The sequence below is a fragment of the Molossus molossus genome, unplaced genomic scaffold (assembly GCF_014108415.1).
Source record: "Molossus molossus isolate mMolMol1 unplaced genomic scaffold, mMolMol1.p scaffold_m16_p_32, whole genome shotgun sequence".
NCBI lineage: Eukaryota > Metazoa > Chordata > Mammalia > Chiroptera > Molossidae > Molossus > Molossus molossus.
The window spans coordinates 1,894,246-1,910,550 of record NW_023425369.1 but is presented as its reverse complement, the minus strand read 5'-3'; the positions used below and the strand labels follow the sequence as shown (position 1 = coordinate 1,910,550).

Here is a 16,305-nt window from a genome sequence, read left to right as displayed (position 1 = left end):
TTCCCTGGTGGTTCCTGGCCTGGGGGCTGTCATGGCAGGAGGAAGCAACCAAGGTGCCATTGAGCACAGGTGCCTGGCTCTCTGTGGGCAGGAGAGCCAGGGGACACACAGTGGGACCGGAACCTTCCAGAATGTCTCCTCAGTCAGGTTTTTGAGTGCGAGGGGATGCGGAGACGGGAGGAAAAGTGCTGAGGGCAAAGCTGGTGCAGGGTGACAGTGCGTCTGGGTAAGGCAAATGAGAGGCAGTGAGGTGATCTCTGAATGGTGTTGAGGTGGTCGGATTGAGGCCGGCTGGCTCACACGAGGGTCCCGGGCTTGGCTTTCTCCTGGCTGTACCACTGGACGTCAGCTAGTTCTGGATACGGAGAGGAATCCAGGAAGCAGCTGTCACTGTAGCTCCTACAGGGAATCCAAGGAGAAGAGACGGTTAGTAGGAAATGGCACTAACTGTCCTGCGTTCACAAGTGCGTGCTTATTTATGTAGGGTTTCCTACTGATCGGCAGTCTTCCCTGTCCACAAGGAACTAGGCCTGATACAGTGCTGAGTAGACTGAAAAACCCACATACAGGGGACCTAAACCGTGAACATCTGAAGGAGTGGAGCTAACGTTTCCTTAGGCAGCTGGGCTGCACGCCAGAATCACCCAGGAAATCTAAAAACACTCAGGTTTGGGCTTCACTGCAGAGGTGCTGGTTTAATTGGTCTGTGGTGCGCTGAGTTTCTCAGGATTCCTTTCCACAGAACAGTGGCTTTGGGTTGTCCTCCCTGGGACCCTGGAGCTAACCATATTTTTTCTGTCCTAGAAGCAAGACATCAGATTTCCCATAGTGAAAATGAAGTCATGTTGTGAATTGAGTTTTTTAAATTTTTGAATCAATGCTTAGTATTTTAAATAACATGTTTTACGATTATAAAAAAAAAAAGGCATATTGAAAATATATAGGAAAGTACATAAAAAATAAAAGACTTCAAAGTTTTTCAGGTAGGTCACTGTGTAGGTTAAGAAGGAATGTTTACATAGCGAGATGTGATCACACAACTGTGTATGTTGAAGCTAATAATCACTAGGGGTCATGTTCAGGAGAAATAGCCCCTCTCTAGTGATCTTGAACCAGCTCCTTCAGGGCAAGGTAAAGCTCACACTTCATCTGGGTGAAGGTGGGAATGAGTTGGACTTTGCCCAGCAGACCCTGTGCCATGTGCCCCCCGCACTCCCCAACCAAGAGCCCTCCCTGCTGGCTGCAGTGCCTGGTGTTGGCACCACTGACCTGGACACTCTGTTCCTACAGCTGCAGTGTGGCCTCGAGTGTCTTGTGTGCCCATTCTCATGTGTTTTGCTTTTACTCACAGTGTAATTTCATTTGTGCTGATTCCTGAAGGGATGAAACCTCTAGGCCTTTAACCATAGCCTTCCGTTTTTGAAATAATGTTCCTGTGAATGACATTGGGCTGTGACTAGGAGTCATTAGGTCTGTGTATTGTTACGGCTTGCAAAGGGCTTGACCTCCCAAGAGCATATGCCAGTTAGGGAGTGGAAAGATTTATTTGGAAACAGCATAGGCCTTCTCATACATGTCAGAAGGTCTCTCCCCTGCTGCTGATCTCCCGTACCGAGTGCTGTGGTTGAGATCGGTGTCAGGAAGAGCCCCCCAGTCTAACGTGGTTTGAAGAAAAGCAAGTTTATGATTGAGAATGATCAGTCATCGCCACTTTTCCGTTTGATGCTGACTTCTCCAGGAACAAATGGATGAGGCATTGTGGATTTTGTAAATGTTTCTCAGCTGGCTTTTTAGAAAAAACCCAAGCAAGGTACCTGTGAGCATACTGTGGGCTTTATTGAGAGTCCTGTGCCTGGAACCCTGGGTAATGCTGCTTAAATGTGTTTTCAGAAGCAACATAACAAAGACCCTTAGTTATGTACTAGCCATGGATATCTTTTAGAGCATTTACATGGTAAATGGTTGACTCCGTTATACCCACCCTGCAAAATCCCTCTCTGCCCTGACAATACAGACTTTTGCCACTGTGCCTGAGAAATTGAGAAACTTTTTGTGGCAAAAGGTGGCTGTTCCCCACCAGGTGTCACTCCATACCCTCTTCTAGAGTGGACAGGTGACTCAGGGGGGCCAGTTAGAGTCCTACAGCCAGTCACTGGGCTCAAAGATGGGCATATGCTGAGACAAGGCTGAGAGCTTGCTCACTGCACGGAAGTCCGGATCCTCCTGAGAGCAGTTGCAGGAGGCGGAGGGGGTGAGACAACGAGCAGGCCCTGGCGCCACTTCCCCTTAGCCGTACTCACTAGCTCCTAAGAGAACAGTTGGATCCGAATCGTGTTTCGGGAAGTTGTTACCTGCTCAGATGGCTAAAACTTTTCATTAATATTTGTGAAGACATTTTTATGTCTTAAGTTTCAAATAGCCTCCCCCCTCTTTTTTTCCTTCTGATAAGAATTACCTGCTTAAAGTTCTTATTTCAGAGATAGCCCACGTGAGAACTCCTAGAAAAGACCAGGTAGAACATTTATATCTCAAAGGCACAGGGAAAAGTTGTTTCCCAAATCTTTCACAATATCTGCAAGCCTTCTGCGATGAATAGGGGAGGTTTTAGGATTGGTCAGGATAGGTGGGCTCTGGGTGTTGCATTTCTGTTCTTGTAAAGAGGAGATTTGTAAGACAAGTCCAGTTTTTAATTCCTCAAGGAATTATGTTGTAACTTAAATGAATAAAGCCAAAAAGATTTTGAAAATTTACTGTTGAGTTGTGTTTTTTAAGTTTGATGGCAGTGGCAGAACCCAAAGAAGGTATCTCTCAGCTTCACAGACGAGAAACAGGCACTGGTCCCTGTGAACCTTTTGAGTTTTCTTCCTTCCCATTTCTGAGGGCCATGGGAAGTTCCTCTGGGTCCTGAGTTCGGCTCTCTTTCCAGTACAGGGTTAATGGGTCAGTCTAGACCCACAGGAGCCTCTGACAGAGCACCAGTCACTAGCCCTTGGTTATCCAGTTTTACTTTGGGAACTGCTAGTGGTGCACACCTAAGGCTCTCTCTTGACCAGTCCACAGTGCCATCTCTCTGTTAATGTGCACATGAGGTAAAGGGACAATAGTTCTGAGGTTAATGGGAATCTCAGAAGCCAAAGCTGCAAAACTGATGGGTACAGGTTGAACACTTAAAAGCTGTTAGAGAACTTCCCACCTCACTCTCAGACTCGGGCTAGACTGACACTAGATCGCCTGCCATTCTCAAGAATTGTTCCTAAATGAATTTGGTTTTGAGCGACCTAATGCTTAACTAAAGGATGGATGGAATCAAGATTCTGCCAGAAACGTGTCTTGTTTCTGTTGTTTGTCTCAAGGCTAAGATTTTAAAATTAAAATTTCTGTTCGTATATTGTAAATGTATAATATTTTTCTCTATTTCCGGATGGTAGTGCCAAAACCAGTTCGTAAATGAACTCTACTGAATTGGCTTAAAGAAAAAGAGGAATTTGTACAGATTGGGTGATGCCCTTAATGCTGTACTAAAACTTGCAGTAATTTTTAAACCTTTCTTAATTTCCTAGTATCTACACAAATGAACAAAACATTTGGACCTCACAAGACCCAAGCTTTGCATCATGATCACTCTGGCCATAAAACAACTTACCTTTGCTCAAAACAGAATAAACCCTGCTGTAGTTGACAGGGGCTTTATTTTAAAAAAGAGAAGCACTTTAAGTGTTCTAAATGCTCAAATGTGGGAACTTAATCCGGATGTTTCAAGTTCATGTGATCTGGGATAAATATTTAATAAATAAAAGCTAGTTTAAGTTTGTTGATATAATTAAACTAGGTATGTATTCAGTTATCAGCTTTACTATAATGCAGAAATACAGCTTTTATTCTAGTAGTCAAATAAGTTTTGTCAGCAAGGAAAATAACAAGGTTTGGTTTGCTGCTTAGTATCTTGAGAAATTTTCATGATTAAACTTAATTGTTAAAAACAGGTGAACAAATATGTATTGGTTGTGGTCTGCATGTTTCTCACAGGGGAGACACTTTTCCTGTTAAGTAACTGTCCTTTTTGTAGCAAAGAAATTACTTGAAAACATCACCCCTAGATGTTTTACATAGTAACCTCCGGACTCAGTTTACTGGCCTGGCAATCCAAGAACTCTCCAAGTCCTTCCTATGCTGCAGAGGCTGCACTGCCCATATCATCCTGCACCTGCAGGACTCGTGGGAAGGAATAATGTGGCATCATTAAAACCCAATTAGGAAAACGTGTGTCTTGGGATTTCACTGGACCAAGGTGCTGTCACTGGTCCAGAGAATGTAAGGTCCTTAACTTTTGAAAAACATGAGCTTGTTCCCTGTGAAATAGTGACCTGCCGCATTCCCCGTACTCTGACCATCACATTGCCCAGTGGGATCTATTAAAGAAGCCTATGCTGACCAAGAATACAACCTGACATCTGATTCCTCTCAGGACCTACTTCCTAGAGAATACCTCTACTGAAAAAGTACTCCTTCCCTTGTTGAAAAGACCTTTCCTGGTACTTCTCACCAATTCCCATGCAGCTAAACTTGAAGGCATCCGTCAGAATTTAAGGAGTCATCAGGCCTGAATGGACCAGCAAAGCCACTAACAATCACTGGGCAGCCAGAGGCAGACAACATTGGATGTAGACAGCCATCCCAAACACCGGACCAGGCCTGCAGAGCTTAAAGCTTGATTTCCATCACTGATCTCCTTTACTGTGAAACTCACAAGGGGGGGGGGGGGGGGTGAATCAGCCTCTTCTGCTTTTCTGTTTTTCCCCCTCCTATTTGCCCTTTTCCCTTGATCTCATCATATATAAAAATGCCCTTGTCTCTATCTCCCATGATGTTGGAGACCCTCTCTGGTCCTTCCTGTAACCAGTTTATCGTCTATCTCTAATATCACCTTAAACAATATTCATTCCCTTTGGTGTCAGCTACAGAGTATACTTATGCAGCCAGGCTCCCAGTGCCCCCCCCCCCCAATAATAACTGTACTTTCCCAGTTAGACACAAATACTTATGCAAACTGTAGCACACTTGCAGTCCCCAGTTCTTATGATTATCTAAATCATATCTGCCCCAGTGATGAAAAAATCTTAGCAGCATCGACCAAGGAATTTAGAACAACTTTTTATTTCAGGCTAGATTTATTTCCCAGATGCATTAAAACCGTAACCTATCCCTGCCTTGAATGGGTAGATGCAAGACTCCATGCAGATGAATCCATTAACAATGCCTCTTGAACAGGGGTAGTTTGTGCCCTAACAGGATTTATCTTTGTGTTTATTCTCCCCGCACCTATGAATGCCTATGCCCAGATGGCTGGCACATAACCGGCAATGTCTCTTAGGTACTGTACCCCAAACTGAGACACCTCACCAGTCAACTCCCCTGGATTATCATCAAGTTAGCTAGGACTTACCAGGAGGCATTCAGGATTCACTTCCTTTGGCAGATCCCTAGTTGTCTGGTTAGAAGCAAGTACAATGAGGCTAAGATCAGAAACCCTTTCAAGTGAGTTTAAGCCCTTGAGAACATCGCTGACTCTAAGGCCTTAGCCACCCAACAGTTCCCAGAAACTCTAGCTAAAGTTGTCCTTGACAACAGGACAGCCCTTGATGACCTTAGCTGAGCAAGGACACTTCTAGAGTCAACACCAGTGTGCCTGGGTTAACACACTTCTGGAAAACTCGAGCTCAAGCCTGATCTGATTTATCTTGACTTACTCAGCTGGTTACCAGTAGGATTGGGCTCATGGGTTATAATTCGGTCTATCCAATCTTTGTAAAAATAACCTGATAAATACCAGTTTGAAACACTGGGCAAGCATTAATCTAACACCTGTACCCTTGACACAGTCTCCCTGCCTTGACCCTCCATTTTGACTCATAAGGTGCTCAAATGTGGCCTTTAGTTGCCAACAACCCCAAAAGCTTCTCTCACCCTGAAGAGAGATGTGCAGTCATGGCATTATGGTAAAAAATGAACAAAATGGATGACGTCCATGCAGAAGAAACACCTAGCAATATATTAGGTGATCAACACCCCTAATAGGGACTTGATCAAAAAGTAGAACTGTATACCCAAACTGAAATGGAGTCACTTATGTTATGGACAAAATGGAGATGGTCGACACAGGTTCATACAGGCAATCTAACCTAACCTTACAGGAATTTATAGCTCTTCTCAAATCAGCAGAGTACAGCCGATCCCCAACCACCCAGTCTGCTCATGCCGAGTCTGGACTGCCTTGCTCCCTGACCCAAGTATACAGTTTGGTTGTTCACATTTCTTGTTCAAATGAGAACAGTGAAATCCACTTGCCATTTCCCTCTTCTGTGGGACTAGACACCTGAGAATGATCCTGTGCTGCGAGGAACAGGTCCTCCATTTAATGTGTTTGATCAAGAAAAAATACAAAAGGAGAAAGGAAAACAACGCCTAGATGACATGGTCAATCAGGAAATGGAGACTCTCACATGTGCCCCCAGAAAAACAACTGAGAGATCACTTTCCTATAAATGCCTGATGAACAGAAGGCTGAGACTTATCCCCGGCAAGTGAACATCACCAAGAATCTGTCCAAACTTAAGCCAGTGAACTTCCTGTTTAAAGCTCTGGCTGGACTCTGCCCCCTTTCACTCCTTGCCCATAAAAACAGCCCCCCCAAACCCTCAATGGACTCACATGGAGCTTGCTCTGTGCAGCATGAATTTCCAGAAGTGCAAGTCCTCTATTATAATAAACTCGATTTCTGTTCATTTGAGCTTGCCTCAGTTTACTTCCTTATATAGATTGACAGCCATTATAGGGAGTGAGTGTTCCAAGTAGACCAGAGCATTCATTTAGATGTGTACTTGAAAGCAAGGGCTCCCAAATAAAACAAACAGAATGGAACGCCTATTTTAATTGGCATGCAAAAACCCAGAAGGTGCCTACAACAAAAGACTACAGGATTTATATGACTCCGACTACTCCCCTCTCTCCTCCTCTACTCCCAGTCTAACCCTCCCACTGAACTGCCTTTCTACTCCGAAGCAAGACCTGAAAAAAGTCTGCCAAGTCAGTGGCCTTACAGATGCCCCCATATCAGTCTCTCCCAAGGTTGACAGGGCTCAGGGATTTTCCGGTAAACTGCTACCAGTTATTCCCTTAAAACAGCCAAGGAGAAGCTAAAATTAAGTCAGTGGAAAACCTAGCCAGATTATGGTAGCTACCAGGGTCGCACTATCTACTTGAAAGCCCACTCGCTCCAGAGCCTGCAGAGCAGATCCTGGGAAAACTGGCAAAAGCCAGTGAAGGATGAGAATTCATCCTGGAATCGGCTTTCCCGGATCCCTCTGTAGTACCAGGTCTATCAGTCAGCATGGTTTGTGCCACACTAAAAAATTCACTGAGGGAGAATAGTCTAGAAATTACGAAATGTATTAAGTTTTCCGATCTGCAGAATTCTAGTGTAACAAACAATTCACAATTGCTTACTACTTAGTGTTCACTAGGAATTAGGGGTTCCGAGGGTTAGAATTCGAATCAGTGCATTCTAGAAATTGTGTGGAATTCTTAGAAATCTGATTATGTCCGGGTATTATCAGTCCAATTCCAGTTATCTTAAGATGTTGTGTATCACAGAAATAACCAAATTCCCTGTCAATTCCATTACAATGAATTCTCATCAGATCTTTAGCAGCAGGCATACCAGGAGCTCTTAACCACTGGCAATCATGAGGTGCCGAATTGTGGGTGCATATTTCACACCTGGCGAAGGTTCCACCTGACTTCTGGTCCTGCGAAAAAGCTGGAGACCTCGATCAAACTGACTAGGGAAAAAAGTAGCCAACATCAGAGTGGACCAATTCCCCCAAGATGTCAGATCAAAAACCTTTCTTTCCATTCCTCCTTCCCTCTCTAACCATTTTTTCCTGTTTCTTACACCATGAGGGTCTTTTATGATTCTTCTGTCCATTTTTTTGCCTTGCTCAGGCCTGGCAGATAAAATCCATTATTCACATATCTCAGGCCCTCGGAAAGGGGGGTAATCTAAACTCCAAACTACTGGATTTGCCATCATGCCTGTGATTCTGTAGTTCAGCCCATCCCAAATTTCCTCCTGATTTCCATGCCTCAGTGTCTCGGGGGGCAAACTCAGCCTCCGCTGTTATGTCAGAGTCCCTAGCCCTGGGGATCCATTCCCCTCTCTCTGGTTAACAACCCCAGACCCAGGGAACTTTGCATCCAGGCTCTGTGTCCCAAGAAAGGGACACAAGGCAAGGGTGATCAGAATAAAACCCCTTGTGCAGCCTACAGACCCTTATATTTTACTGGCCTGAATGACTCACCTTTTAGGTTCTGACCCATAGACGGTGCTGTGACCACCACCACCTGCTGCACCTGGACTGATACTCTGGGGAAGCTGAGACAAGCCAGTTGTTTTAAAGTGACTCCTTCAACAGCGTCTTTCTTGACTGACTTGATTTTGATCGGTTTGGGTCTTGGGGACCCAAGTGCACTCCAGATACTGCTTATCCTGCTTATAGTGATCATAGTAGTTCCCCCTGGTGTGTTCTCTCTAAAGCTTTAAGTGCATGTTCACGGCCACTAACCATCACACAGATGATTCCCCTAAGAACAGAATGTCAGAAAGGGAATAAAGAGAATGACCACCTTAAAGCATGTGAACCTGATGTGACCTGTGAACACCACAGAGAGATGCAGCAAAATACCGGGAGATCCCCAGACTAGTCGCTGGGAGTAGCTCTGATGCCTTACATTTTTATCACTTCTCAGCTAGGCTGAGTCTGATCAAAGGGAGGAAATTGTTAAAAGCAAGACAATGGGCCCAAAATGGAGTTGCTTACCAACAAACTGAGACTTAACTGAACTACAGTTAGGGCTTTCCCAGAAATGGGATCTTAAACCCGTCAATCAGGAATCACCTGGTCAGCGATACTGAGGTCACCCACCTGACAGACCCCTGCCACCCTCAAAGGAAAGTGACTCCGCAGTAACCAACCCGCTCTTTTCTCCTGTGGCTGCCTTGCTCCTGCTGCCTTCTGCCTGTGAAAGTCTTACCTGGTGCAGCTCCTCGCCGCTCCTCACCCCTTTTATTTTCATCACCACTTACCCCCCCCACCCAGCCTCCTCCACCCCCACCGCTATCACCACTCGGCTGTCCGTGTGCATGAGTTCTTTCTCTTTTTTTTCTTTTTTGCTCAATCCCTTTTCCTCCCCCAACACCCTCACCAGAGCTGTCCGCCTGCTCTGAGTCTGTATCTGTTTTGCTTATTAGTCCAGTTTGTTCACTAGATTCCACATAGCTCCTTTCTGTCTGCTACCCTGAATGCTGTCTGATTGGTGAGTCAGTACATAAAGCCAATGAGTCGTTTACCCAAGTTTAACACCATCTTCCTCTCAAAGGCTAAGCCCCCTGTTTTCCTAATCCCTCATCTGCCCATTTTGGGGGACTCAGTAAAAATGTCCGTGTCTCCTGACTTGTTCAGGATCTCGTCCTGCCCTACTCTTCAGACTGAAGTCCAGCTCTTTCCCTACAGCCAAACGAGACTGTTCTCCCTGCACAGGCCTCCCAAGTCGGGCCTAGGCAGCTTCTCCAAGAAGCCACGAGGCCTCTCCCCTCACATCCCTTTCAGCACTTCAAACATAAGTGCTACATGTTTCTTACTCTCCTTGCCTAGAAAATGCTGATAAGGTTTTCAAATTGTTCATCTGAACCTGAACTCTTATCTGGTCTGTAGCATGGTTCCTCAAATACAGTGAGGGGTCATTTTTAAAGGATTAACTCTTTATCCACTTCTGACTAGTATTCTTATCTTTTTAGATAACCCTTGAAATCTACTTAATTTCAATGTCTCTTCTCCCAGTTAGATTCTGCTGGTCCCTAGGACAGGACCCAGACCAGGGGCTACTGTTTCATGCCCACCATAGCAGTGCATTTCATTTTCCCGGGGATCTTGTTAAAATGCAGATTCAAATGAGTGGGCCCAGGAGTTTAGCTTTCTAACCAGCTCCCGGGTGATGGCGGTGCTCTCTATGGACCACATTTTGGGAAACAGGACCCTACAGCATTTGGTAGAGTACACAGCTATCACTCAAGAATGCTGGGGGGATATCATGGGAGATTTTCCAGTGTTTCTGGGCCAGCTCAGTCTGCCCTTGGTGCTTTGAAACAAACTGCATGAGATGCTGTTCTTGCCATGGACATGGGTTAACAGAGCAGTAACAGTGTCTACCAGTATCTGCATGTACGTAGAGCCAGGGAAGGTCTAAAACACACTCTGGGGTCTTTTCTGGGAAGTAGCATAAGAATATCTAACATCTGATGTAGAAACATACATATAAACATAGAGTTCCACATGTATCTAGAAATCAGACATAAAAACAACGGCTTCCACACCATGCAGATATTTCCTTCTGGAAATCATGATACGGGCAAGGGAACACATAGCGTCACTGACCACACACTCATAGGCGGTGAAGGGGAAGGGCTGTAAGAACAAAACATTCCCTTACGATACCTCTACTCATCAGTACTTTGGTGAGGTGGAGACTCAGACCCGTCCATAACGGGCGAGTGTTCTGTTGCTTCTCTGAACAAAGGAAAGCAGAAGGAGGAAGAGAAGAGAGGTCATGTTAAAGAGAGGAACCGACACAGACATGATTTGTAGCTCATTGATACATTGGAAAGACCGGTTGACTCCACACCCAAGTGTTAGTGACAAATCAGTCATGCAGAACTTGCAACCCCCATGAGTGAGTCCAAAGACCTCTAGTTTTGCCAGGAAGGCCGGCTGTGGCACGTTTCACCCATTTCTCATTTTCTTGTCCCACCACAGAAAATAGTTGTTAGTGATCGTTCAAGTCAATCTGATAAAAGAGTTAATTCCGAGGACCAAAATATCTTTGTTTCAAATTTGTCTTGATTCCTCACTAGCTATACATGTGGTGAGACGCAGGGGCTCCAGGACTAGCTCACGGTGTACGCATGTGAGGGGTGCAGTCAGTTCCATGCATCTGGATCTGGTGAGACTGGACACGATCCAGACATTTTGGAGGATCCAGAGAGAGAGCCTGGAACCTGAAGTTCCTTTAAGGGTGAGCTGGGTTACTGCCGGAGGTACCAATGATACAGAGTATGTGTTGTTCTCTTATGAGTTAATCTCGGTGAGATTCCTGGGCTCGTGGCCTAGCAGCTGCCAGACCACACAAGCTAGAGCTGGAGTGTGGATGGTGCACAAGGGAGTGTTTCCATCATCTGTAGTAAGGACAGAGGGAAGTACTGCTCAAAAGACAGACCAAGAAATGGGAGTGGACACAGGAACACTGATTGGCAAATTCGAGCGGGCATCAGAACCCCCGCTGGAGGGTTTGTTAAAACACAGACTGCCAGACCCCACCCCCAGACCTCTGACTCAGGAGGCCATGGACGGGCCTGAGAACCTGCACTGCTAACAAGATCCCAGGTCACACTCATGCTGCTGGTCTGGGGACTGCCCTTTAAGAACCGCTGGCCTAGTGGGAAGAGACGGCTTTGGGCTCACAGAGCACAGGGCGGGACTCCCAGCTCCATCCAGCTGTGTGACTTTGGGCAAGGCACTTCTTTCCTCTTCGCCTCATCTAGGAAACGAACAGATCTGATACTTCCTGAGGAGGCTGCAGTGAGGATCATAGGAGCTCACACGCTAGAAGCAGCTTCCAGCTTTGAGTACTGAGCAAGCACTTAGTAAACGTTAGCTCCCCTGCCTTCTGTCAAATACTAAGGCCCCATGAAGCCTGGTTTAAAATCACTACAGATACATTTGCAGAAACAAAAACTGTCTGCCAAGCATGAGAGTCAGAAATGCGGACAGCGGAACCAATTCTGGTCCTGCTGTTTTCTGATGATTCAACCCCCAGACAGCTGTCAATTTTTCCAGACACCCCTGCTGATGCTCCAGCAAATGAGAAACTGAACAGAGGTGGATAAAGGGACCTTTTAACCAACAGGCTTTTACCGTATGTAACATCCACTTAGAGGTGATGTCTTAGGAGCAACAGAAGAGGCGGGAACTGCGAGCAAAGCAAACTGCGTGTACCTGCCCCTCAGATCAGAACATCCGAAATGTCCCTGAGGCCGTGATGTCTGAATACACTGAATAGCTGAATTCTGGTTTTACTATTTTGCTGTGGGCCATTTCCTGAAGGTCTCAAGGTACCTGATCCCCTTTGTGTGTCGATTAAGTGGTTGGCCCGGACAGATGGGATTTGAGCCTCCTGCCTTTTTTCTTAAGATGTGTCCTGGTAGCAATACAGTGGGCACCCCGAGGAGCAGGTAAACCGGGGCCAGAGCCCAGCGCTGGGCGCTTACACCGGTCTCTCCTGCCCTCCCCTCCTTCGTGCCTGGAATCTTGAGGTTGTCCTGGTATAACTAGAACCCAAGTCACAGGCTGCCTGGAATTGCCAGTAATGAAAACCACCCATCATCCTTTTACTTAAAAACCCTCTGTTACTAGACTCATGCTCATCACAGTCTCCCTAGCTGACCAGGAAGCTGAAGATCATTCCAGGCCCCGGGAGAGGAGGAGGAAGGGTCAGACGGGAACTCACCCAGTCTGCCAGGTTAGGATGTGGTGGGGACTGCTCGGCGGCGTTGCTCCGATTTCACTCGACGGCGTGGAGCTTCTCTGGCTCTGAGGTAAGGCAGCTGTGTGCAGGTGGTGCAGAAAGACATGTCAGACACCAGTGAGGACAGCGCTGCTATCCAGAGACGCTAGACAGGACCCCGCAGCAGGTCCACCCACATACATTCGACCAGTTACATTTTTCTCCCCCCAAACCATGCAGCAGCTCCATCGTGAGCCAAGCTGACCTGGCATCCTAGGTCCTCACTTTGCCACTGGGGAGTGGCCACAGGCATGGCGACAGCCTCCATCGTAGCAAAGAACCTGATGCCCCGCAGGTCTTTGAGGGGGTCCTGGGCAGGGCTAGTGCAGGAGGGCCTGTTTCCCTGGACACCAGGGCGCTACACCTCGAGGCTCGGGGACATGTGGCCCCAATGTTGAAACTGCCTTCGTCTTGAAGAGAGAACCTCCAGAAAGGTTCTCAGAGCTTGCTGTCTGTCATTTCAGGCTTATAATCGAGTTTTTTGGACACTAAAAGGGTGTAAGGGTTTTTAATAGCTCATCCAAATCTGACTTCTAGGAACTGACTGACATGGACAGAACTTTTCTAGTTGGGAAATTTAGTAAAAAGTAAATCTTCCTTAAGTGCATCTTTACATCTGGCTGATGTGGGTTGAGTGTTGTCCATGGACTGAGAGGTCCGGGTTTGATTCCTGGTCAGGGCACATGCCCAGGTTGCTGGCTCCGTCCCCAGTAGGGGGCGTGCAGGAGGCAGCCGATCCATGTTTCTCACCTGGATGTTTCTATCTCTCCCTCTCTCTCTAAAAATAAAAAGGAAAAACAACAAACACATTTAAAAAATGCATCTCTTGCTTTCTTGGGAATGGAATCTTTTTCATCAAGAAATCTCAAGTACACTTATTAAATTTTTTAGTCTACTACATGTTCCAAAAGATTTTACCTACTCTCTTTTAATAAAGCAAATCTACTAGACAAATGCTGAGTCTGCTGGAACATAAAACGCCTGGGCCTCTGCTGCAGAGCCGCTGCCTCCGAGGCGCAAGGCCCCCGGACGGTGAGCAGAACACGCTTGCTCGCTCCCTCCCGGTGCTCCGGGGGGCCACGGCATACTGCACTGGGCTTACTTTACAGATGGAGGAATATGGAGATGGTTCTAGGATTGTGAGGTCTTGTTCTCAGGACTTCCTGAATCACTTTCATCATCATCTCTGGAATTTGTCATTTGACCAATGTGCCATAATAAATGAGCCAACAGGGCATGAGGACATAATGCAGAGCCAAGTGGCCTGGCACACCGGGCAGCTGGCCCGTCCTTCCTCTTTGCCCTGCTCTCTCCATGCCCCCAGAATCTCCTTCAGCTGTCCAAGATGACCTCCTCTTTTCTGTCTCTAGAATCACCCTTTCGCCCCAATCTTCTCCCTCTTTCCAGTCACAAGTCAAATCCTGACTTGCAGTTCCTTCCACTTTCTGCTGATTCTCATTTCATTCTATTTTAAAATCATTTCATGTGTCAAAATACTTCCCCTCTTTCCGCTTTCTCTTCCTACAGTCAGTAGGAGGCAGCGTCTCCCACTGCATGCGACCCCCCTCATGCGGGCTGAGCATGGAGATGAGCCCGTCCGCGTGGGGCCCTGCAGCACCTGTGACTGGGTGAGTGTGTTGTCACCATGGTTCTCAGATGGAGTGGGAACGGAATGTAACGTCTTGGGGAAAAGCACAGTTTCTTCCCTTCACTACTTAACCCCGAATGTCCTGAGTACAAGAACAAGGTAACCCTTCATTTGATTGTGAAAACTGAAAGCATTTTACAAAAATGACTGGTTATCACACACCACCACTGACGGGATTGTGAGGAGCCGTCATTCATGGCTCACAGTGAAGCCAAGTGCCTCACAGGGGGACCAGCCCCATTTCAGGGCTTCAGCAAGCCAAGGCCCTAAGCACGGTGCCACCAGGTCTCTACCTTCCTGGTGTCTCACTTCACCAGGGTAAACACTCAGACACCGCTTCACCTGACTTCTTTGACTTCTGTCCTTACCAGAAGTGGTGGCTGGAAGGATGGTCTGCCCCCTCCTGAGGAAGCTGAAGTAGGAGGGAGGGGCTGAGGCCCTGTCCCACCCCTTCCAAGGTCTGTCCCTCTTGGCAAAACCAGGACCAGTAAGGGACTGTGTAAAGAGGACTGGGCCAATAAAACCTCAAGTCTCATACATCTGACAGCTAGGTTTCCAGAACTGAGTCTCATTCCTTACCCCAGGCTCTAAGAAATTCTGGAAGCCCCTGAAATGTGTCAACAGTTAACACCTACACTGAGCACCTGCTCCTTCAGGACCAACCCCACCCTGTCCCCTCTCACCTGACGTGGCCTTGCACATCTGGGGCATCCTGGCGACTCTGCTGTGGGCCAGGAAGGTGCTCTGGGAGGAGGTGCTGTACTGGGAGCCGCTGTCAGAGGAGGTGGAGCTGGTGTGCGACAGGCGGCTGTGCTCCTTGTGCGAGGCGGTGGAGCGCTGGTACCACTGGCGCAACTCATCGGACACTGCCGTGCGCCCCGTGCCCTTGTCGTGGGCTCCCTCGCGGCCCAGCGACGGAGTCCCCAGGATCTGCGAACGTGATGGTGTCAGGCGGCCGGCGTCGCCCTCTTCGCTGGCCCTCCAGCTCTCCCGGAACAGGCCACCCGCCGTGTAGGAGTTGGAGGTCTTGAACTGCGCCTTGACGCTGTAGTGGCCCTCCTGGTCGCTCTCCAGGCTGCGCACCACCACGGGCGTGGCGCCCCCCTCGATGTACAGCGGGTACTCCTTGATGCGGTACTGGGAGCTGGGCTGGCTCTGGCTGTGCAGGTAGACGCCGGGCGCGCCCCCGCCGCGGGCCGCCAGGTTGGGCATGCTGCCCGAGTTCGCGGCGCCCAGCGCGCCGGCCGCCCGCTGCCTCTGCCGCTGCCGGGCACGTGCCTTGGACGGCGAGTCCTCCGCCAGGGTGGAGTAGTTGGCGTTCATCTGCGCTGGGTAGTAGTGCTCCGAGCTCGAGTGGCTGGTGCAGGAGGAGCAGTCGTCCATGGGGTCTGAGCCATTGCTGCTACGAGTCCGTGGGGTGTAGAAGTCCGGGCTCCCGGTGTCATTCTCCGAGCCCAGGAGCTTGCCCTGGGACTCCAGGCTGGAGCTCCGGTGCCGAAAGTGCAGGGCGAGGCTGTGCAGGCGCGTGGGGCTGAGGTCCACCGACCTGCGGGGAGATGATGGCTGGTGGGTCTGGGGGCCCTGGGAGGGTGGGGGCTCTGCAATCATGGGGCTTAGGAAAGAGCCACCAGCAAGTGAGCAGCTGGGAAAGACAAAGCTGCGTCGCCCTGGGAATCCAGGGGCTTCCTTTTTTCCCAGGTGAAAAGGAGGCAGGAGAGCAGGGCCGATCTCACCTGGAGCCAAGCCTGGCTCCTCTGGCATTTTGATTCCCAGTAGGAGGTGGGACTGAAGACAGCACCCCCAGGACGGTTCCCTCTGAAAACAGTGTGTCCATACCCAGGGCTTTTTTTTTTTTTTTTTTTAGGTGGAAAGGGATTCTATAGATACAAAAAGAACCAAGAAAATGCCTATTCGACTATTATGTTAAACCAGATGAAATGCCTGTTTTTGGAGGTCAAAAGACAGCTCAGCAGGTTCATATG

The 16,305-nt window shown here is 48.0% G+C and overlaps 1 protein-coding gene across 3 annotated transcripts in view; it reads right to left on the bottom strand.

The window, feature by feature from the left end:
* Nucleotides 1–101: 101 nt before the first annotated feature.
* Nucleotides 102–16,305, bottom strand: part of FRMD4A (FERM domain containing 4A) — a 227,492-nt gene continuing 211,288 nt past the window's right edge. For 2 of the 3 annotated variants that reach the window (XM_036281184.1, XM_036281186.1), the window contains 3 exons: nucleotides 15,007–15,869; nucleotides 12,619–12,715; nucleotides 102–399 (listed from right to left, as the gene is read on the bottom strand). In XM_036281184.1, the coding sequence (XP_036137077.1) occupies nucleotides 297–399; nucleotides 12,619–12,715; nucleotides 15,007–15,869 (1,063 nt within the window). In that variant the 3' untranslated portion in view covers nucleotides 102–296. Of the gene's footprint in view, nucleotides 400–10,550; nucleotides 10,623–12,618; nucleotides 12,716–15,006; nucleotides 15,870–16,305 lie in introns of all 3 variants that reach the window. The other variant, XM_036281185.1, reaches the window with a different exon arrangement.